The sequence below is a fragment of the Haliotis asinina genome, chromosome 4 (assembly GCF_037392515.1).
Source record: "Haliotis asinina isolate JCU_RB_2024 chromosome 4, JCU_Hal_asi_v2, whole genome shotgun sequence".
NCBI lineage: Eukaryota > Metazoa > Mollusca > Gastropoda > Lepetellida > Haliotidae > Haliotis > Haliotis asinina.
In genome coordinates this window covers 58163334-58186993 of record NC_090283.1, presented here as the reverse complement: position 1 = coordinate 58186993, position 23660 = coordinate 58163334, and the positions used below count along the sequence as shown (strand labels likewise).

The 23660-nt window shown below is 39.5% G+C and overlaps 1 protein-coding gene across 1 annotated transcript in view; it reads right to left on the bottom strand.

The window, feature by feature from the left end:
- Nucleotides 1–9187: 9187 nt before the first annotated feature.
- The window catches only part of LOC137281720 (uncharacterized), a 258200-nt gene continuing 243727 nt past the window's right edge, over nt 9188–23660 (bottom strand). The window contains exon 2 of the mRNA XM_067813220.1: nt 9188–9609. Coding sequence (XP_067669321.1) covers nt 9299–9609 — 311 coding nt within the window. The 3' untranslated portion in view covers nt 9188–9298. The remainder of the gene's footprint in view (nt 9610–23660) is intronic.

Sequence of the window (23660 nt, the reverse complement as noted above, 5' to 3'; positions counted from 1 at the left end):
TATTTTGTGCTATTTTCAAGCTTCACAACAAGGGACGACAAACGGCCAGTGAAACAACACCAACACACATACAGGAGCACCTCAGCACTGCCAGATGAGACAACCCCAGCTTGTCCATCAGCCATTTGTCACTCCCAGTGTGACGTGTTAAATACCAACCAGCAACACAGTATTTCGTAATACCAGCATGTTCATGAACACATTTAGACTGCCAAATGACCTAGGATTTGCAACATATGATAGTCACTGGACTGCGATAAAGTCACCTTTATCTATACACTGTACTGAAAACTTGTGGAATCCAGCCTGTACAATACTGGAGACACAGACATACAACTTGCCACAAACACAGGCAAAAGATCCAGGACAAGTCATGTCTGAGAGTCACTTGCTTGCTTCAGAGTCAGTGACAAATACTTGTCCCAGACTGGACAGACAGAAACAAACCTTGCCTCAAACCAGTGTGCAAAATAGTGTCAAGGTTTTGCTGGTCAGTCGCACTCTCTATGCCTGATAGTTACTCACAAACAAAATAATTCACTTGCCCGAAATTTGTATGTAGAAACTAAGACAAAGATAAGAGTGAGATACTTTTAGCCTGCCACAGATTTTAGAGATATACAGGCAGCGATACTTTTAGCCTGCCACAGATTTTAGAGATATACAGACAGCGATATATTTACACAATGACCCCATGAAAATTCACTAGCGAGTCAGGCCAGTGACTATAAAGATTTACTGTTCCGACTGGATTTTTACAAGCCACAGGCTAAATGACCAGTGGCTATTTCACACACTGACTAAAACACAGGCAAACAAATCTGGATTTGGATCTTTTGATAGTCACTGGACCTCAAATGTTTCTTTATCTATGTATTGAGAAAGACAGGGCAGAACTGCTTGTGCATCAACACAAAATAGTCCTGTTGATAGTCAATATTCTTCAGTAGTAATGTAAGTTGTAGCAGTGTGATGAGGGGTATTCAGGGTTTATGAATCCAGTGCTTGGTTTTGTCTCAACAAGGGATGCATAAAACCCTATATACTCATGGTCATAATAATAATAATAATTTACTTATATAGTGCCCAGTTGCTCACTGGACGCTGTAATCAGAATCTGATTCTTATTACCCCGGATAACCCGAGATGGGTCTTATGCACTAGAAGGTTATAGTCACATCCCTTTATCTCACCACGTACCCATTTACTGCCGGATGAACAGAACCAATTCTGAACAGAGTCACTTGCCTAAGGTCAGACCACATGTACCACAAGTGCTTCGTTGTGGGGCAGGACTGAAGTCCTAGAAACTCTCAAGACTGCATGAGCCCGACAGTGTTTACCTTCAACCGATTTGTGATCTGAACTCTACGCACAGGACCACTGGTCACCATAATGCTACAACAAATATATACTCATGGTAACAAATAAGGGAACACATGGAAGTGCAAGTGTCCCTGTATTTACATCCAGATTTTCACCCACAGTGCAATACATACCTTGTGAAGAAACCTAGAAAGGAATATACAAACACTCACACTTTCATGTGTTCCCCTTATGGGTTTCCATGAGTATACCTTGACAAATACTTAAATCTCTCATCATGTAAATATAACATTAAAACAAACTGATTTGATGATATATTCTACTAACATGGTACTGACAAGTAGCTCTGAACCACTGAATCCAGATTCAGACATGGATGCATGCTTTTACTATGGGGTGGGTAATAAATGATTTATGTTCCCTTGCAAAAATTTATATGCTGTTTGGTCAGTGTACTCTTGTGCACTGGTCATAGATGGACAATATGTGCAGGGCCACATCAAGCAATCAGAAATCGAGGTGGGGTTGGATAATCACCTTTATCTAGAGACTGAACTGAGAAACACAGGACAAAACTTCTTGTGGTGCACCAGGCTTGACTGATACACGTACACCTTGCCACACACACAGCCAAACGACACCTTCTCATGCACGGACCGGATGTGATGGCGCCGAGCACCACTGGTTGAAAATGTCTTGTGACAATGAAAGCATTTATGTGTCCCTACACCAGTCTCCGAGGTTTTACCACGCCTAGTGTGGCCATACACAGGGAAGTCGGAAAACTGAATCTGTGATTGGCTGTCTTCACCAATAGCGTTCAAACCACGAAAACCTGAAAACAACAAAAACACATTTTCTACTCGAAATTCATCTCATGCTGAATCAAATGTGGAATGATTTCATGTTAGTAAGCAGCAGTTTTTGAAACTTAACCTGGAACTCAAGGCATCTATTCATAACGCCCAAAGTTGTAGACTTAGGAACTCTTTATATCCAAACACCATGAGATGGTTGGAGTAGCTGATGTATGTTTGGTATGTAGGAGACATTGTTTTTCAAATTGGTTTCGGGCAGTGGATTAGCTTTGTTGTTAAAAGAATCTTAATCTGATTCTCAGTTGGATGTGATCTGTTGAAGATAAGTATTCCAGAAGCAAGGCTGCATCACTCCAACTACAATCAGACCTGTCAAGGTCCCAGCTTAGAACAGGCCTTCAGCAACCCATGCTTGCCATACCCATGAAGGTCCCAGGGTAGAATAGGCCTTCAGCAACCCATGCTTGCCATAAAAGGTGACTATGCTTGTCATAAGAGGCAACTAACAGGATAAGGTGGTCAGACTCGCTGACAAGGTTTACACATGTCATCAGATACCAATTGCGCAGGTCAATGCTCACGTTGTTCATCACTGGACTGTCTGGTCCAGACTCGAATATTTACAGACCGACGCCATACAGCTGGAATATTGCTGAGTGGGGCACAAAATTAAACTCACTCACTCAATCAATCGCTCAAAAACATTCACATTTGTCCAGAGGTGGTGTAGTAGCTAAAGGATATGCACACCACTCTGATGGCCTTGATTCGATTTCCCTCAAGGATACAAATTTTGAAGCCTATTTCTAGTGTCATAATTTTGCTGGTAGCCTAGAGGATCTGCACACCACTCTGATGGCCTTGATTCGATTTCCCTCAAGGATACAAATTTTGAAGCCTATTTCTAGTGTCATAATTTTGCTGGTAGCCTTGAGGATCTGCACACCACTCTGATGGCCTTGATTCGATTTCCCTCAAGGATACAAATTTTGAAGCCTATTTCTAGTGTCATAATTTTGCTGGTAGCCTAGAGGATCTGCACACCACTCTGATGGCCTTGATTCGATTTCCCTCAAGGATACAAATTTTGAAGCCTATTTCTAGTGTCATAATTTTGCTGGTAGCCTTGAGGATCTGCACACCACTCTGATGGCCTTGATTCGATTTCCCTCAAGGATACAAATTTTGAAGCCTATTTCTAGTGTCATAATTTTGCTGGTAGCCTAGAGGATCTGCACACCACTCTGATGGCCTTGATTCGATTTCCCTCAAGGATACAAATTTTGAAGCCTATTTCTAGTGTTATAATTTTGCTGGAATACTGCTAGAACTGATGCAACATAATCCTCACTCCAAGTAAAATGAAAATATTTCAGGACATCAGTTAAATTTAAACAAAGTGGCGTCTAATAGCTTTTAAATCTACACTCAGCTGATCAACATCAAACAATATTCACAACAGAGGAGCTGTGTCTTAAACTTTATGAATTTGGAATTCCTTCTCAACCTTTTTATTTCACATACAGAAAGTACATGAGCTGAAGGTTTCACTTGCTCATGTTGAGACTTCTGAAAGTATGATACTGACTGCTTGATCAGAATGTTCACATGAAGTGATGCCCAAGTGGAGGTTTGTCAGACCATTCCACATCATGGTATTGTAGATAGTATTTCAGATTATATTTGATGGTATGTAAAATTCAGAATCAATGTTTATGTTTAATGTTTTATTGAACACATGCATCAATGTATACAAATGTTCTTATGCAATTAATACTTTGGACAACATGTGTCACTGATCACCGTTTCAATAACCTTAGACTCAGTATTATGCATAACACTGCTATTCTTACGTTGAAGGTCGGTAGTAGCCTAGTAGAAGGTCGGGTCAGAAAACCCTTTGAATTGACCAATCAGAAGACAGTTTACCAAATCATGAAAAGTTAACATTTACACATACCATTTGAACGTCTACCTCAAAAACGTGAATGATTTCCAAATGCTACTTTCCACACGATCACTTCTGAGTTATGTTCATGGAGGACGCCATTAATTTGCAACAATGAGTAAAGAGTTACTGAAAATAGTGTTTTTGTCAATATTCCAGGATGTCGTCTTGCAGCCATATTAGATAATAGTAACGATGTCGTCAGAAACCCCTAAGCGTAAATGTCTGTGTTTTGTTTTGTTTTGTTTTCTGTTGTTGAGAGATCAGTGTCAACGACCGAAAAAGAGAAATTCCCCAAACCACTTCATTGGTTAAATCCATTTGGCCATCTCACGCTTGATTGGACAGTCACAGGTTGCTCAAATGTGACACGACTTTCTACAAGGGTTTGTTAGACTCAGTATAGCAAAGTAAACAAATAACACTTAGTTTATTTGGACTGTCAAAGATCACAAAGTATAGAAGCTGTGTATTGTAGAGGAAATAGTCAGTAACATGGTCACCAATATCCAGTAGAGTCTCACTGACAGATGCTGTTTCAACAATGACAGGTGCCCACATCTTGCAATGAGTGGTCCATCCACACACATATTAATAATGGTTGCAGCTTAATACTTCAATTCTGTTTGGTCCTGTAGCCCGCTCTTCAGCAACCCATGCTTGACGTTATGTTATCAGATGAGCAGACTAGCTGTAACCCAATTGTAGTGATCAAAGCTGATACTGTTGATCACAGGATTGTCTGGTCCAAATTTGATTATTTACAGATAATATAGCAGGAATATTCCTGAAGGTGACGCACAACCAAACTAACTCACTCAGCTAGAATAGGTATCAATTGTACAAAACCAGTTTTCGATTAATCAAAATTGTTTTAGTATAGCGCACTTGAATGAAGTAAACTAATCATTAAATGTAAAGAATATTCATGAGGCTCATGAATGATGTGTGTGCGTGTGTGTGAGAGAGAGAGAAAGAGAGAGAGAGAGAGAGATGATAAGAATAACATAATCAAGTTATGAAAAGATGACAGCAAGCACAGTAAAAATATCAACCACTTTTATTGTTTAATTACAATTCCAGTGTCTTTCTTGCATGCATCCATTTCTCTGCGTGACAGCATTAGTTACAAAGACATTTTAATAAAAAAGACAAAAAATCCTTAAAATTGGTGATTACAAAAATTCATATGTTTATAACTGATAACCGTTCAACAAAAGTCCTCCGATAATCGATATTGGATTTGTTTTGGATTCCTAACACTACATCACTACATGATACACACGCCACACATCTGGCTTCAGCAGCTGGTTGTCTGCCATCATTAAGCATCAAGCCAGCGATCTGACCTGTCAGCACAACAGTGCCTACCATCCTTATTTATTGTCATCATATATCCTGTACCACACATAACAGACCAAACACCAATGTAATAATGTGAAAAGTTGATTTAGGTTACATATACATCGATATACCAAAAGAGTCATACCATAATGACCATAAGCCTACATAATGCATCAATACAGACGAAGGATCTGTATCAATATTTTCAGGGAAGACATTCCGATAGGATGGAAGTCTCCCCAATACAGACAACAGGATGAAAATCTCCCTAACAAAGGCGAAGTATCTACATCAATATCATCAGGAAGGACAATCCAATAGGATAGAAGTCTCCCCAATACAGACGATAGGATAAAAATCTCCCTAACAAAGGCGAAGGATCTACATCAATATCATCAGGAAGGACAATCCAATAGGATGGAAGTCTTCCCACTTTGGCAAAACGATTGAAAACAGGTATGGTTCATACACACCAAGGACAAGAGGATCTAACATTCGATTCTAACCCAATGTATAAGCTCAAGCCTAACAAAATTTTATCAGGTCAATTTTGGGATGCAGACCAATAGTCATGGGATTTTGGTGAGTATCAAAATTCTGTTATACAACTTCCAGGGTTTTAGACAAGTTGGTTCGCTACAAAGTCATCATCACTCATTCTCAATGTACAAAGGATACAAAATGTAAATGAAAACGTGCCATCACCTCCGAACTGAACACTACATATTCAAGTCCATGCTGGATCCTGAAGCACACGTCACTCAAAGTAAATATCTATATGAGGTGTCCATGTTTCTAGATATGAATGAATCAACAATAACATTTTCACAGCGTTGTACAGTAAATTGAGAAAATGTTCACGAAAATGTAAAACAGCAGTTCTGTATAGTGTCTGTCATCTTTACTCATTAATCTTGCTCTCAAAGTTCAACAGCTCAATGTCTACTATCCTTACCCATCAAACCCACAATCTGCCTTCAACAGCTCAATGTCTACTATCCTTACCCATCAAACCCACTATCTACCTTCAACAGCTCAATGTCTACTATCCTTACCCATCAAACCACTAGTGGGGGAGCGCTGTGTTCATTCAGCCATAACATTGCATTATAAGTACCGTGAAGGATACACTCGAGAACCGAGAAGCGTTATGATGTTAGCCTTCCCGGTCATGAACCTTCTCAAAATGCAGTGTCAGACACTCATACAGGGAGACAAATGCAAGCTTGGACTGAGGAGTGACTGCAATGCAATCATCACATTAATCATCAAAGAAACAATGCAAATGTTGATTCCATGAGGATCATTAAACAGGTATTTCATTCCCATGATGAATTCCTTTCCTTGTTCTTGCCATAAAAAGATGCTAATCACTGAATTTCCGGGTGTCTAAACGTGTGGTTAAAAGAGTCTACTCGCCACATGGGTACAATATCTGAAGCCTATTTCTGGTGTTCCCCGCTGTGATATTGCTAAAAGCAGCGTACAACTCATTCACTTGGCTCAACTATGGAGCAAACAAAGTGTAGTGCTCAATTCCTCCAGAAACCTTTACATGGATAACCTAATCAGAAATATTTGTCAGTGTAGAGAAAATATATTCCAGCCTGAAGCGAAACATCCAAATGCAACACTCCATGATGACATAAATCAGTTTCCTCAATCAAAGTTGACCATAGCTGTTATGACGAAGAGGTGACAGCCACGCACATCGGGCAAGTCTTTCTGTGAAACGACAGACTCGACTGATACACGTACACTTTCCCACAAACACACGAGAACGAGACTTTTTTATGGATGGACTGTATGTGGTTCCATCTGGCCCCTTTACTCGAGAAAGTCTTGTCACAGTGGAAGCATGGATAGCTCACTACAGCCCCCTCTGGATTTGTTTGAGGGGCAGGAAGTCTGCCAGCAGCCACAAGAGTAAAGGCAGCTTGATTGTTCAGCCTGATGCCCGACATTGGTCCAAGGGACTTTGAACCATGAAAACCTGAAAGCAACAAAAGGCTCTTTTTCCAATCCATTCAACACTTGAAGACAACGGTATTGAAATGAATCTTAAACACATAACACAAACTGAAGGACTTTTCATCCATGTTAAGAAAAACAGTATCAAAACAACTCATGCCTTGTACTTATTGTTTCAGTATAGTTTTGATGTAACGTGACGTAAACAAACCATACAGATCTCAGGACTCCAGCGTCTTCTCCTGAAGCTGTCACATCGGATCCAACAGGATTACTTATTTCATCACGCTGCCAAAGTGTCACGTGACTCGCGTCCAGTGCGCACGAATGTAGACAATGTACACAGAAAAAAAACCACAGTGTCCTTAAGGACACAAAGTATTATTCATTGTTCCAAGAACACATCTGTGACTTTGATAAGTGTTGGGTTGTTTCTCTTAGATGTCATGTGCATCATTTCATCCATCTGTCCACATCATCGATGATTCATTCCAGGTTCTAAAGAAACGGCCAGCATGGGTTGCTAAAGGCCTATTCTACTGAGGATCTTCATGGGCCTTGAGACTCTTGCAGATTGCCACACACAACAGTAACATGTTGGGAGTGTGGGGTTGGGGTATGGGTGTCAAGGTGTGGGTGTCGAGGTGTGGTGTGTGGGTGTCGGGGTGTGGGGTGGTAATCTGATACAACCACCAGTAACTGAGTTACAAAACAGACTTGGAAAGAGCTACCATCCTTGAAAAAAACATTAAGTGTACATCCAGCAGTAATGTTGGGAATTGGCTCAAATCTCACTATTGATGATTGGTTCATTACCAACGAGCGATCATCGATAAAAAAAAACTTAGCATCATTTTTCATATTCAGGTCATTTTTGCAAATAAGTACAACTTTGTTTCTGTTGTTTCTTTTGTTTAGAAACGACACAAACTGCATTTTACAAACTTCACACTGAATGTAAATTGATGCAACTTGCTACGTCAAAGTGATGTCTAATATATCATGTACAATGACTTCACAATATATTCAGTCATGACTTTTTCAGCAAGCGAAGTGACTTTCCTTAAAATTAAACAGATAACTTTTAAGATAATATCCAAGTATTTCAAACACTAAAATCATCAAGCATTTCATACCCTAAAACAATTTGTTTTGTGTTCTACTGTGAGAACATGTGATCAATTGCTTGGTCGTTTGTTCACCTATCTTGATTACTTCAATTAGAAAAGACCTCCTAATACAGGAACTATAGAGGAGCTGTATGGCCATGATCAACTTGAATTAATTTTAATTAATTTCAACAGATACACGAATACCACAGCCTTCTACAGCAACTTGTAACCTGGGTCACTTCTCAACATACAATGACAGACATTCAGAGAGAGAGACAAATGCAAGCCTGGGTCCTGTTGTACAAAACATCCGAGCTAAGGCTATCTAAGTCAGTGTTAAAGTATGGGAGTTACAGTCACCACAGCGCTAATGTCGCTTTGTGCAATGACACCCTGGACTGAAGGGGAGTCTTTGTAACGTACTCACTAACACATTAATCATCAATGAAACAGTGCAAAAGGTTGATTCCATGAGGATCATGGAACAGGTTTTCCATTTCCATGCCGAATTCCTTTACGTGGAGAAATGAATCAGCATCTTGGATGAGTCAGCAATACTTCTTGGAATTGAAAGGCATTTGTCACTGACTTTCTGTAAGCTAAGGAGCAAATCAAAAGTAATGCTCAATTCCTTCAGAGACATGTACAATGGGAGCCTTATCAGAAATATTTGTCCGTGCAGATGAAATCAATTCACAACCTCTGCAGTCAGACACCCAACTTGGGATAATTATTGTCAAATTGAAACAGTTTCCTCAATTCAACGTTGGCCATCGCAGTTATGACGGAGAGCTAACGGCCACACACATTGGGCAAGTCTTTCTGTGAAATGACAGACTAGACTGATACACGTATACTTTCCCACAAACACACGAGAACGAGACTTTTTTATGGATGGACTGTATGTGGTTCCACCTGGCCCCGTGACTCGAGAAAGTCTTGTCACAGTGAAAGCATGGATGGCTCCCAATAGCCCCCTCTGGATTCGTTTGAGGGGCAGGAAGTCTGCCAGCAGCCACAAGAGTAAAGGCAGCTTGATCGCTCAACCTGATGCCCGCGATTGGTCCAAGGGACTTTGAACCATGAAAACCTGAAAGCAACAAAAGGCTCTTTTTCCAAACCATTCAACACTTGAAGACAACGGTATTGAAATGAATCTTCAACACATGATGCAAACTGAAGGACTTTTCATCCATTTTAAGAATAACAGCATCAAAACGAATCATGCCCTGGAGTCGAATTCCCGTTTTATATTCCACTGGTAGTACAATTATTTGGCTGTATTGAGGAGGCACAAATAAAGCACACAGATCTCAGGATTCATCCATTTTCTCCTGAATCTGTCACAAAAAATCCTATCGGGTTACTGATTTCATCCTGCTACCAGTGTTTTACAAAACATGCAAATGTGCGTCTAGGACAATGGACACAGTAATAAATATTATTCCTTGAACCTATAACAAAACTATACGCAACAAGCAGACACGACGTCACAATATATAACAGTTTTACACAAACCATCCCATATTCATCAGGACTTCATCAACTTAATGATGTAGGTTGGGCCAGACACATGGAGCAGGTTTTCTTAGGAAACAAGAGACTGGATTGATAAACATAAACCTTTCCAAACAAGCAGATGAACCTGACATTCTGATGAAATGAGCAGACATGTTTTGTCCAAGAACCTGGTTCCGAAAACATTTTTATCATAGTAACTCCATACTGCCAGTCATATTCCCCTCCGGCCATTGTGCTGCCACATGCTCTCATGTAGGAGTTATGGCCATCCGAAAGTAACAAAAAGGCTTGTTCTATTTTTTTATCAATGGATGCTGCCTTGAAACTCTTGCAGATCATAACAAACAACAGTACCATGTTGGGGAGGAAGGGGTTGTGTGAGATTTGGTGAAAACCATGAGCGACTGAACAACAACAAAAAAAGATTAAGAGAAAGCTCCCATCGATGACAGGAATATTTGAACTCCAGCAAGTAGGCATCCAATACTGGTAAATCTGAACGCATCTGCCAGAAGTGAGAGGGTATGGTTTTACACCACTATTTCCAACATTCCTACAATATCGACCTGTGAAGGTCTGGGATAGAATAGGAGTATGCTTGTCATAAGAGGCAACTAACGGGATCAGGTGGTCAGGCTTGCTGTCTTGGTTGACAAATGTCATCGGTTCCTAATTGCACAGATCAATGCTCAAGTTGTTGATCACTGGATTGTCTGGTCCAGTCTCAATTATTTATAAACCTCCGCCAAATAGCTAGAACATTGCTAAGTGTGGCGTAAAACTAAACTCACTAACTCCAGCAATATCACAGACGTCACTAAAATTGAAAAACAAATACAAGTCAACAGTTGATGTGTAATTCACTATAATTAGAGAAACAATAACCAAATACATTTGCATACATTTTAATTATGCTATTACTTTAACATAACAATGAGTAAGTGAGCATGGTTTATGCCACTTTTATTAATATTCCAGCAATGACGGGTGACACCAGAAATTGTCTCCTCACATTGTACCCATGTAGGGAATTGAACCCAGGACTTTAGCATGATGAGCAGACACTTTAACCTTTAGGCTATCCCAAAGCTCCAGCACGACACTGACTAATGACCACAATCATATTACAATAGATAATGGTATTCACAATAATCCTGTCTAGCTTGCTCACATTTCATTTTTCATAATTTGTTTTAATTAATAAATTAAATTCAAGTGAAAGCACAAGAAATATTTGATTTTAGTGATCACAAATAATCAACTGAATTCATGGAGAGGTATGGTTCAATTCACTGAATATTTGAGCGAAACACTGCAGCCCTATATGATACATACATGATTGCACCAACCCAAGGTTTTAAAAAATGTCAGTAAAAAGCCAACCATCCATGTATAATGACTGAACTGTACTGAAGCCGGGTTGAAAAATACAACTGCCCGATGCTCACGTCCAGTGGAATTCTCTGGTACTGTGGTACAGTAATGCCAAAGTACTGAAATGCTTTCATATGTGTATTTTGATGATGAAATAAAAATGCAATTTCACCCAATTGATAAAGATTATCTGCAGACAAAACCAAATTGTTAATTGTGGTCAAGTGAAATTAATATTTGGTCAATTGGATTTTGAAAATTAACTGGGCCTCTGTCCAGTGGAGGTTTGAAAAAGTTAAGTTAATCTAAGTTAAGTAATTTATTCAAAACCACATTGTCAATACATTTTGAAGTCAAGTGTTATTTACATTGTGAAATGAACTACCGAAAGTGGGGAGTGACTAATTATTCTTTCCCGACATCATGGGCGTATCGCCCTGTGGCATTTTGATGAAGCTAGGCATTAGTGCATTGGATCACGAAAACGATAAACACAAGGTGAGTTAGTTTGGAGTGTAAACTGCTTTTGGCAATATTCCAGCAATATCCCAGCAAGACACCAGGGCTTCATACATTGTACCCATTTTGAGGATCAGACCTTCAGTGGAATGAGTGAAGTCTTTAACCACCTGGCTACCCGACTCCCCCAGATAAACACTGAGCACAGGATTTCTTATGAAACAGCAAACTTGACTTGTACACATACACCTTGCCACACACACAGGGGAAAGACATGTTTTCATGAATAGATTTGGTATGGTTCCACAGAGCCCCTTGACTGGCAAACACTTTGTTGCATTGTGAGCATGGATGGCTGCCCTTGGTCAGCTCAGTGTTTTGGTTACGCTGGACACGGAACGTATTATAATCCATGTCAGAATACTTCGCTTGTCTGCATACAGTTGTACTAGGGGCTCCTGAGAAATAGTGGGGATTTCCACTGAAGTCTGAAAACAACAAAAAAGCTGTTTCTATTTCAGGTAGTCGAACTGGTGTTGTCACACAGTTGTCAACAACTAAGCAAACAGGACAAGGGAACTAATTCTAGTTCATTATGACTGTAGTTCGTTACACACAATTTGACTAAAATATACAGCTAGCATATACAAAATCCCAAACTAACTATGTCTGTTAGTTCCTCATGAGCTGGGAGGTGGGGTAGCCATGTGGTTTAAGTGACGGTTCACAATGCTGGTGGGGGTGATGATGATTTATTATTTATTTTATTTTTGGGGGGTGGGTGGGGGGGAGGTGTGTGTGAGGGAGATGGGTGTTACCATTTTGTTCCGGTGAGTGAAAAGGGGTGGGGGTCCATTAAATTTGTACACATGCACTATTGCTGATAAGCTATTTTGTACACAACTAAATATTTTAAAATTATGGAAAGGTGGGATGGGGGTGTCACTGATTTTGTACATGACATGCAGGCAGGCGTGTCCCCCACATATTTTGTACATAACTGTTAGGGGAGCATCAGTTCACTTTGTACATGCTATTCCATAAAAATCATCACCACAGCCGAAAATTCTAAATGGTCTTTAAATGTTTAATCATCACAGCTCCATCATTGACTTCGAATTCTACTTCGAGACACGACAAATAATATGAGTACTTTCATAAATTTAAATTGATTAGCAGGGTGTGAATGCTATCAGTTGCTTATTGAAACAAATAAAATATTCAAAGGTCTCTTCTCAGGAATATAATGGCTCATTAATACATAACAGACACAAATGATGCATCTGGCTTACTGATTGTTATCCACACATCCTGTGTCCTTCCACCAAAAGGTTTCAGTATATTTCCGGGTTGTTAAGGCAGTGATAATAATTCAAACATGATAAGATTTAAGAATATTTATTAACTCTAGTTTCACTTGTCAGTGAATTACAACCCGGAAAGTGGTCCATAATAATCTGACCTCAGGTCGTCACCATGGAGTAGCCAATGACTGATCTGGACTCACTTTCTACATATCTGATACCAGAAAGCTCACATACGTGAGAGCTTATTTTATTCATACTGCTTTTAAAAGATAAGGTCTGCACAAGAATTCAAAGGCAAGTCAGATAATCGGAACCACAACATTTTTCTAAGGCCTAAGTCCCGTTCAAAATGTTCAGTCTTATTTTAAAATCATGAACTCTGTTGCTGCTGTTCCATTTGAAATGACAATCAAGTTGAACAACCAAAATTCCGTTCAGAACAACCTGTCTTCAAATCACTCAAAACTGACACCAAGCCCGCTATTTACGTTGGTGGCGACACGCACATGGGGCAAAACTTCTTGTGATATCCCAAGCCAGACTCGTAGATATACACCTTCCCACAAACACAAGAGAATGTCACTCTGTCATGTATAGACTTGATATGGTTCCGCCTGGAACTGTAACTAGCATAGGCCTTGGAACAGTATGGGCAAGGGTACTTGCCCACAGGCAGTACAGGGGTGGATGGAACACGGTTCTGACAACTTGGACTGGACCCGACTTGGGATCTTGCAATCGTTCTTCTTTGTCCTTGACCTAAGCCATAGCAGTGATTGCCATGAGGGTCTGAAAACAACAGGAAAACACTGATCCATTGCAAGATATTTTTATTGTTTTCAACAAATTTTCTACGAAAACACATTAACAGCATGTCTCGTAAACAGCCATAAGAACTGAAAAGGTAAATTTCTAACTGATGATTATTCTGCTACACTCTGATAAAAAGTACAGTCGCAAAATTTCAGCGGGCATGATATATGATCAAACAGTAACAGATCTTGATTTGATCACAGAACTTTGCAATAGGAGTGAATGAATAAATCGGCGTTATTGCAGCTACTTGTGGCTTTACTTCTGGAACAAGCTATTTCACAATGACAACTTCCATCAGTTTACAGCGGATTCAACTGTCAAACAGATTATCATCATCTGGCCATAATGAATTAATTTTTAGATTTCCATCTTCCAACTGCTTTCTCAAATTTGAGTGATGTTTGTTTTAAGCCGCACTCAGCAATATTCCAGCTACATGGCAACAGTCTGTAAATAATTGAGGGTCTGAACCAGACAATCCAGTGATCAATAGCATGAGCATTGATATGTGGAACTGGGAACAAATAACATGTGTCAACCAAATCAGCCTGCCTGACCACCAAATCCTGTGTGTTGGCACATAGGACAAGAAGCATAGGTTAGTGAAGGCCTATGTTCTCACCCACATCATCACGAGTCGGCACTATCAAGAGGTGGTGGTGTAGCCTAGTTGTGAAAGCGTTTCACATCACATCAAAGAACCGGGTTCACTTCCCAAATGTGTGAAACCCATTTCAATAGTCGCCCCGTGAAGTTACTGAAATATTGCTACTGGCCCCTACAGACCTACCTAAAAAAGCTTTCTTTCTGTGCAAAAAAACCGCAGCATAAACATAATACCTAGCTACTGAAAAAGAAAGACTATGAAACTGGAACATTTTTACATCACGGAACTTTGACCTCTACTGCACATGTGCATTAAGATTCTGCACTTCCGTGACTCTCCTTGCCTATAAAAAGTATTGAATATGTTGAAATAATTACTGTCAATTATTTCATATGCATGGACAGTATTCTACACTGGTGTGCACACAATTGTGATGATGACAACTGCCAAACAACACAACAGAAACACTTTTAAAAGGAAATGTTACTTTTGTTCAAACTGAAAAGTGGCAACATGGTCGAAACTACCTTTTCCATGTTCGCATGCACAAAATCAAAGTTGCAGGCTTTTGGGGGTTTCCTAATCCAGTTTTAGCGATTCAAAGTTGCCATTTTCACCATTTTCAGTAGCAAAGTTTAATGTTTATGTTGCTATTTCCATGATAAATGTGGGCTTTTCTGTGTTTTTTTCTACAGTGTGAAATTGTCTTTGGTAGGCCTACCCTTCAGCACCACATGAACATTATCATCATTATTATCATTATCATTGATAATGTAAACTGCTACATGTAACTTCTATTCATATCTAGGATATTCTTGTTAATTGTATCTTCATTCATAGGTCTGCCCTAATCTGTTGTATTAGAAACAAAATTACATATAAAATACAAAGCCATAACATCATTCAAAAGTAGTTTCAAGGAAAATCTAATCATTTATTGTGGCTTAGGAATTGTACTTGAGGACTATTAGACAGTATCACTACAGCTTTGTCTACATCTTCTAAATAGTAAATTACTGCGTCAAGCCAAAACACATCAAACCATAAGAGGACAGAGAATCACAATGTGGTGAATTCAGGTGAGACAAGGAGAAGCAGTGTGAAGTCAGGTAAAAAAGTACTGGTCAAATTATAAACATTACAACACTTATGCAGAGTGGCTCTCTCTCTCTCTCTTTTTTTTTCTCTCTTTCTCTTTCTCTCTCCCTCTCTCTGCCTCTGTCTGTCTCTGTGTGTGTGTAACCCCGTCACTCTAGAAAATAGTGACTCCTCCAAATCTCCAAATGAATCCTCCTTCACTTCCCTTAAATTTCAGCACCAGACAAGGAAACAAAAAGTTTTCCTCTAGACCACAAATGTGAAAAAGTCACAAGGCTGTAATGATTTGGTATGATTAACTGAGGATCGAATCGACACCTTAGTTTCAATTATTGATAACCAGTATCACTGTTTTGATTTGAATACTTTTTATTTCCACCCAGCCTTAACGAAAGTTTGACTCCAACTCTGGCTATTTCATGTGCTGAAATAAGGTAAAATGTGACTGGTTTATGGCAAGCTAATTATCAAATAAAAATATTTGTTAGCAGACATCGCCAAGTTGACCATGGATTTCACACTAATCCTGTCAACTCTGAGAGTTAAATGAAATCTGCTTGTATGAAAGGCCGAATCAAAAATGATCAGAATCAAGGGTCCACTTCAAAAATCGAATCAAGTCGAGGTCTCTGTGAATCTTGCAGCCCTTGTCACAAGGTCTGTTTGATGTAGCTAAACACCATACAATCACTGAAGAAAAATCAAGTGTCCTGCTGCCAATCCAATTCTTCACAAAGCAGCTCCTCCAGATAAAAGATGTCACAAATCAATCCTGAATTCCCCCTACTAGGTAGCCTAGTGGTTAAAGTGTTCACTCATCATGTCGAAGACTAAGGTTTGATTCCCCACATGGGTACAACGTGTGAACACCATTTCTGGTGTGCCCTGCAGTGATATTGCTGGAATATTGCCAAGAGCAGCGTGAAACCATACTGACTCACTCACTCACTAAGTTGATGACACACAATGCGGACAAAATTTCTTGTGGTATGCCAATCCGGATTCATAGACATACACCTTCCCACAAACACAAGAAAATGTCACCCTGTCATGGATGGATTTGACATGGTTACGCCTTGAACCTACACTCGCGAACACTTTGTCACACTGTGGGCAGGGATACTTGCCCATAGGCGGAGCTGTGGTACAGTGATCTGAGTCTCGGTATTTGGGTCTACTGGATCCAAGCTGAGATGCATGAATCTTTCTTCTGTGTCCTTGACCTATGCCATAGTAGTGTTTGTCAAAAGTGTCTGAAAATAACAAAAATACACTCGTCCATTTGGAATCTTTTATTATTTTTTTCAAAATAATATTACTTACATCATCACAATTTGCATGGTATTTACACTGCACCAAGAGTCAATGGAAACAGACTGGTAAATAAGGCATACAATGGACAAATATCACAATCTTTGTTTGAAAAATATTTCACAATCAGTCCATGGTAATCAATTGGTTTAAGGACTAAGCTACACCACATCCGTGTTCAATCTTTCAAATATTAGCTATACAATCTGTTGTTTAATGTCTGACGCTGCCACCAGGATATGTCAAGTTTGTGTGAGTAGTCTCCCTTTTTGGAATGGCAGTTTCAGGGCAGATGACAACTGCAGCATAATTATGCAATGGGCAGATACAACTTTTTGAGAAAGGGGGTGCACAGTTCATTTTCGGCCATTTTCATGCTAGTACAATGATCGTTTAATAAACTTTCAGAACAAAATGGGGTGCACACTCATCCTACATGTATCGTTTAATATGCACAGTACATGATTCAGGCCGAGATATTCTTAGCATTATGGCATATGACTAGTCAATAGTTGGTCAGCTGTACTCAATTATCAAGCAACTCCTCCCAAAAGTCCATACCTGACATACTGACAAAGTAAACGTCAAGTCTACATTTGTCAGATGGCAAACATTATGAAGATTAAGCTGTCCTTGTGGCGCAATACGTAATTATAACACCTGTAAATCGGGTAACAGAAATCAGGTACATTGAATGTCACATCTGCATCAAGCTGTATTTTTAACAATTAATACTTGAAACAAAAAGACCATATTGAAAATTAATTGCAGACGACAATCTGTGTGTGGCAATCACTTGATAGTAACTGAATATTTTTTATATTCTGTTCAAAAATTTCAAACGACGCCCAGCAAATATTATGTGAATACAGTACATGCAACTCCTAGTGCCCCTTTCACGAAGGAAACTTTACTAAGGTTAACTTCAACTCCCATTCTTTAACAGTGCACTAAGGTTATATTAGTGATTCCACCTCTTTAAACAGCACTATAATTAGTAATTCCCCGCCCAAAACAACTTCACAAGAGAACACTTACAGATATGTATCATGTAGCATCGTCACACATAACTATAAGGCGGCTACTTTACTGTCACCCACAGAAGCAAGAAAGACTCTAGGATGATTACTATTATGCACATCATGCAGCCATGTTTATTAAAACGGATGAGGCGGTGGGGTAGCCTTGTGGTAAAACCTTTGCTCACCACGTGAACCTGTTTCTGGTGTCCACACCATGATGTTACTGGAATATTCTGAAAACTGGTGTAAAACTCCCTCACTCATTAAATCTGATGATAGCCTTGATTAACGCCTTGTTTCTTGATATGTAAAACAACTCCTGATAAATTAAAAAGAACCCCTGATAGAGGGTAGATTCAGAAATTCAGGCTTGCATCATTCAAGGCACTACACAAAAAGCAAGTCACAACAGGAAATATCGCGTCCCATGGACTCAAACTATTAACTGTCTCGTTTTTGCAACGAATCTCAGATTTTGAAAGTCTCATGGCCATTCTACTCAATCTTACATATTTCCGTAAAAGTGTTTTCTAAATATTGCAAAATATTGTTGTTTCCACCTCAAATAACCACCGTTTCCGACTGACACAGATAAACTTGCCTTCAGTAGCGTCCATAATACATTTAAAAAGATTCTGTTGGACCCTGAGGTCGACCAGGACCTGCTATCATTGGATGCTGAATTTTAATGGTTCCCACTCTTGGGCACGTTTTGGATTGACAGCTATGAGGACAGAGAGATAGACAAATGGAGGACTTGCTTTCTAGGTAGGGAGAGTTACCTCCCTTACTGTCACCTTTTCCTTGTGTTCATCTTCAAATGGTCTGTAAAATGTTCAGGAAAATGAAATCCTGGTAATATGTGATCACAGAACATGGCAACAGTTTAATGTGTACTCTATACTCATCAAACTGCTAGCTTCAGAAATTGTGCGACAATTACAAGCACAATACCAACAGGTCGTGGCTTTTCATCAATCATCTAAGCATTGACACACATGGCGCATGACTTTCTGTGGTGAATTAACCCTTGTTGGTACGCGTACTTCTTTCCACACACGCACGTGAACTGAATCTTATCGTGCACACTCTGGACATGATTGTGTCTTGCTCCAGCACTGGCGAAACTTCTTCCACATTTTAAGCAAGGAAACCCTTTAAATGCTCGCTGACGACCTGACGAATTGGAATAAGTTGTAAGGTGATTATTTTCACCAGTATCAAACGCACTATTTTGACCGTAACCAAATGTGACCATATTTCCCTGGTGTAAACCAATGCCTGACGGGTCAAACCTGACAGAGCTCCCATAGTCGCAACCTGAAAGCAACAAAAATGTCAAGTTTGAAACATTTTCTGCTCTCCATCAGACTTGACCCATGCAGCTAAAATGCTTCATTCTGACATCTAAATTAGTGAAGAGACGGAAATAAAAGACAAAACTGAAATAAAAATCTCAACATTTGTGAGTAGCAAAGAAGAACCTCGGCATGAAAAGATGTCTGGTAGAAAAACTCTACCAAGACTGAAGTGAAAATATAAACACCTTGCACCAAGAAAACAATCCTTTAGCAGATTCTAGTGATTGACTCTGACCAATGTTTGTCAGTAAGTATCACCAACTCAGATACACGAATAAACTGGTCCTCTTGAAGCTGTAACAGCCAATCAGCCCATTCTGCACACAAAATGTAGTGTTACGACAAGTCCAGGGTCAGACATGTGATTACATGTACTGTGATCACACCATGCAACATTGCCTGTGCTGATAATAATTTATCTAAAAGAAAACAGTTACAATATGTTGTAGGAAACTAGCATATAATATGCTACAGTCCATCAGCACTGATTTCAGTTTCACGTGGACACACTTTACTATATGTTGTTGGAAAACAGCATATATACTTCAGTCCACCATCAGCACTGATTTCAGTTTCACATAACAGAAGTATACCCTCCACGTAATTCCTGAACCAATTTCATCCTTGAGACAATACGGAAGTGTTTGTGTCAAACAATGAGCTAATTGCCTTGCAATATTACCTCTGTACATAACACAGCTATTGACATTGATCATAGAGAATGACAAGCATTAATTAAATATTGATTGACTATAAATATTGGAGATGTAACCTTGGCAAATGCCAAAAATTGTGACAGAAATTACTATATTTCACATCACTTTGTTTACACATGGACTGCTCACAAAACAGCACTTAAGAAGCATACCATGATAAACGTTGTAAATTTGTTTGATATGTGAGAAAACCATTCCTTGTTTCTGTCATAATAATGTCGATAATGCATTTTTCATATAGATAATATTTTCTCAACAATATTACTGATTACTGATCATTTCAGTGAGGCTTAGTATATAATACAATACACATCAAATCTCAAACCAATATGTCGGTACATTACAACACGTCATCAGCGCCACATGGACTTGTTTGAAGGCAATAAAAATCCATTCAAAATAGGACGATTAAAAAAAAATTACAAAAAAAACCTACAAAACACAACATACATTATGCTTATTCAGAATGATTCTGTCCACCATGTGAAGATATGAATATGGATAAAAACGTGTTCACATCATCAAAATGGTGGATCAGCTAAAACTAATGTAGTTCTATGGGACATTTTGTCCTGATAATCGTTCAATCATTCACCATAGTTTCCATTTCACAAAATTAATTCTTCCATAATTGTTTGAAGCAGATTATGACAAAGGTCACTGATTCAGCAAGGAGTCTTTCCCATTAAATCAGCCATGTGTTCAGTATTCACTAGTATGGACTAATGAAATATATCAGTATCTTGTCTCAACACAGTCTCTGACAGTCGCCTGTGGTCATCAGACAAGCATCTCAATCCTCTCCATGGATTCCACATCATCACATATTACTGAAACAGTATCTTGCATAAGACAATAGCTGGAATTCCATGCCAGTCTTGGTCACTCACCCAATATTTGTCATAAAAGACTATAATGTATCAGATATACTTTTGGAACTGAGGGCAGAATTTTAACCCCCCTGAAAAGATCATTCACTGGTTCTACATGAAAACCACTCACAGGTCTGACCCAGTTAAACTTCACCTTGCCACAATCCCAACCAGTCCGACCCCATACCAACCACTGGCCTGATCCCAAGTCTCATCCCTGGGTTCGACCCCACACCAGTTACTAGTCTGATCCAAACTCCATTCAGTGGTCTGACCCCAACCAACCACTGGTCTGACCCTTACACCAATCCCTTGTCCAACCCACACTCCAATCACTGGTCCGACTTCTGTGCATTTGCCTGGAGAAGCAGACGGCAGACTTTGCTATGTCTAAGCAGCCCTGGCTGGTATTTGTACACTTTGCCGCACTTGCATGCAAACGTCTTGTGTCTATGTACAGACTCAATGTGATACATCCTGGCACTGTACGCCGTGAACTGCTTCTCACACTCGGGGCACTGAAAGGTACTTTTGTCTGGGTAGGAGCTACGATTTGAGAAAAACACCGAAACATCTGGCAGAATTTGGAGCACGTTTTCCCTAGGCATATGAGTGAAAGGTTCTGTTTTAGGAGTCCTCCAGTTACTATCAGGCACAGTTACAGAAGTGGCAGCATTGTTTCCACCCAAACAACTCGCACCTGAAAGTAACAAAAAGGCTGTGCTAGTTTATTTGCGACGTCTGATACTTATTTAGTTTTAAATGATCACATAAAAATGCATGTTAGGAATTTATTGAAACATCTATTTGAACTGAATTGACAATCAAGGGATATTAACAACAATCAGTGTTGTAGAACTTCCTGCTGCAAGAAAAAATGGCAATGAAGCGATAGATGGTCACTCCTGTGGTGAACACTGTGAAAATTAATGAGTTAGATTGTCAGCTTGAAACAATGCAAATCTCAGGTGCTTACAGTAAGTGAGTGAGTGTGTAGTGTTTTACACCATATTTAGCAACATTCCCGCAATATCATGGCAGAGGATACAAGACATGCACACAAAACATCCGGGGAAATCGAACTGGGGTTTTCATCCTGATGAGTGAGTGGTTTAACCACAAGGCTACCCCAACGCATACCAAAACATTGAGGCAGTTACCCATACTTTCTTCCAGTTTGTCACAAGGTATGCAATACAAAGCTTGTGAGGAAAACCTGGAAGAAAATAAAGGACATGTGTCCTTTCATGTGATCCTTTAAATATTTCCCTCCGTATGTTACGATAATAAATTCTGGTGCATTTTCCGCATGGAATTGTAAGTTTTATTAACGATGAGAGAACAATGCATTATGATTTTACATGAATCATGGTAAAAACTTTCTTTCTTTCATTTTGAAACGGCATATTTTTTCTTTTCTCAACATGAGCGCAAAATTTAGATGTATCAACATCTTCATGAGTCAGTGCACAATTAAGTCTTGTTAAACACTGAAAAACCGTTTGACGGAGATAGGATCATTATCTGCAAGCATATTGGACTTGAACCCACGTGACTGTGACGATGAGATTCTGAGCACTGCTGAACATAACTTTGTCGGATGAAATGTCTGATGCCACTTTACACGTTTAACTGGACCATTTCACATCTTTGGTGCAGATAGACCAAAGATCTTCATTTGTGAATTTCTCTGACTTGAATCCAGGTGATCCACATGTGACTATGACCCACTGTACCATGAAACCTGTGAGCACCCTTTTACACATTTGAACGGAATATTTCACAGCACTTCTGGTGAGCCAGCAACCCTGTCCTGTACTTATAGACTTTACTACAGACACAAGAAAAAGTTTGTTTCCTGTGGACGACCTGCATATGGTTAAATCGTGAACCTCGCGACGAAAACATTTTCCCACATTCCAGGCAAGAAATGTTTGCGATCCTATTTGTCCCAAGGTGAGAGGGAGAATCCCCATCATGCATTCCAGGGGACTGGTTATAGTCATAACCAAGCCCATCCCAGCCACCCATGCTTACATGATGGATCGCAATCTGGCCTCCATCTGAAAGAAGGAAAAGTAGTATCTAGTTGCAACTGAATCGTATGTTCTGATACTTTGTGGGCTTAAAATACTTGACTGAGTGAGCGAGTTTAGTTTTACTGTGCAATCAGCAATATTGCAGCTATATGTCTGTAAATAATCAATCTGAATAGATAATCCAGCCAGTGATCAACAGCATGAGCATCGATCTACACAACTGGGAACACATGGCATATGTCAACCAAGTCATCAAGCTTGACCCTCTTATCCCGTTAGTTGCCGTGAACGACAAACATGGCTTAAAGACCAATTCTATCCTGGAACTTGAGTGAACATATGAATAGTAGTGGTTTGTTGCCCTTGGCACTATTCCACTATGGACTTTATATGTTGTACCGCTATGGGGAATCAAACCTGTGTCAAACAAATGCTTTAATCACTAGAATACCACAAGATCCTTCACATAACACAAATCTGTATGTAGGCATGAACCTTGTATCAACTTCTGTCAGTTCAGTATGGGGTCTTCCACACAACTAATTGTGTGCAGAAGTGTGCACGTCTCCCGAGAAAATATGTTACTTTCCACGTGTAAGTATGTGTCAGCAACTTCAACAAGGGAGATAATTAATTCA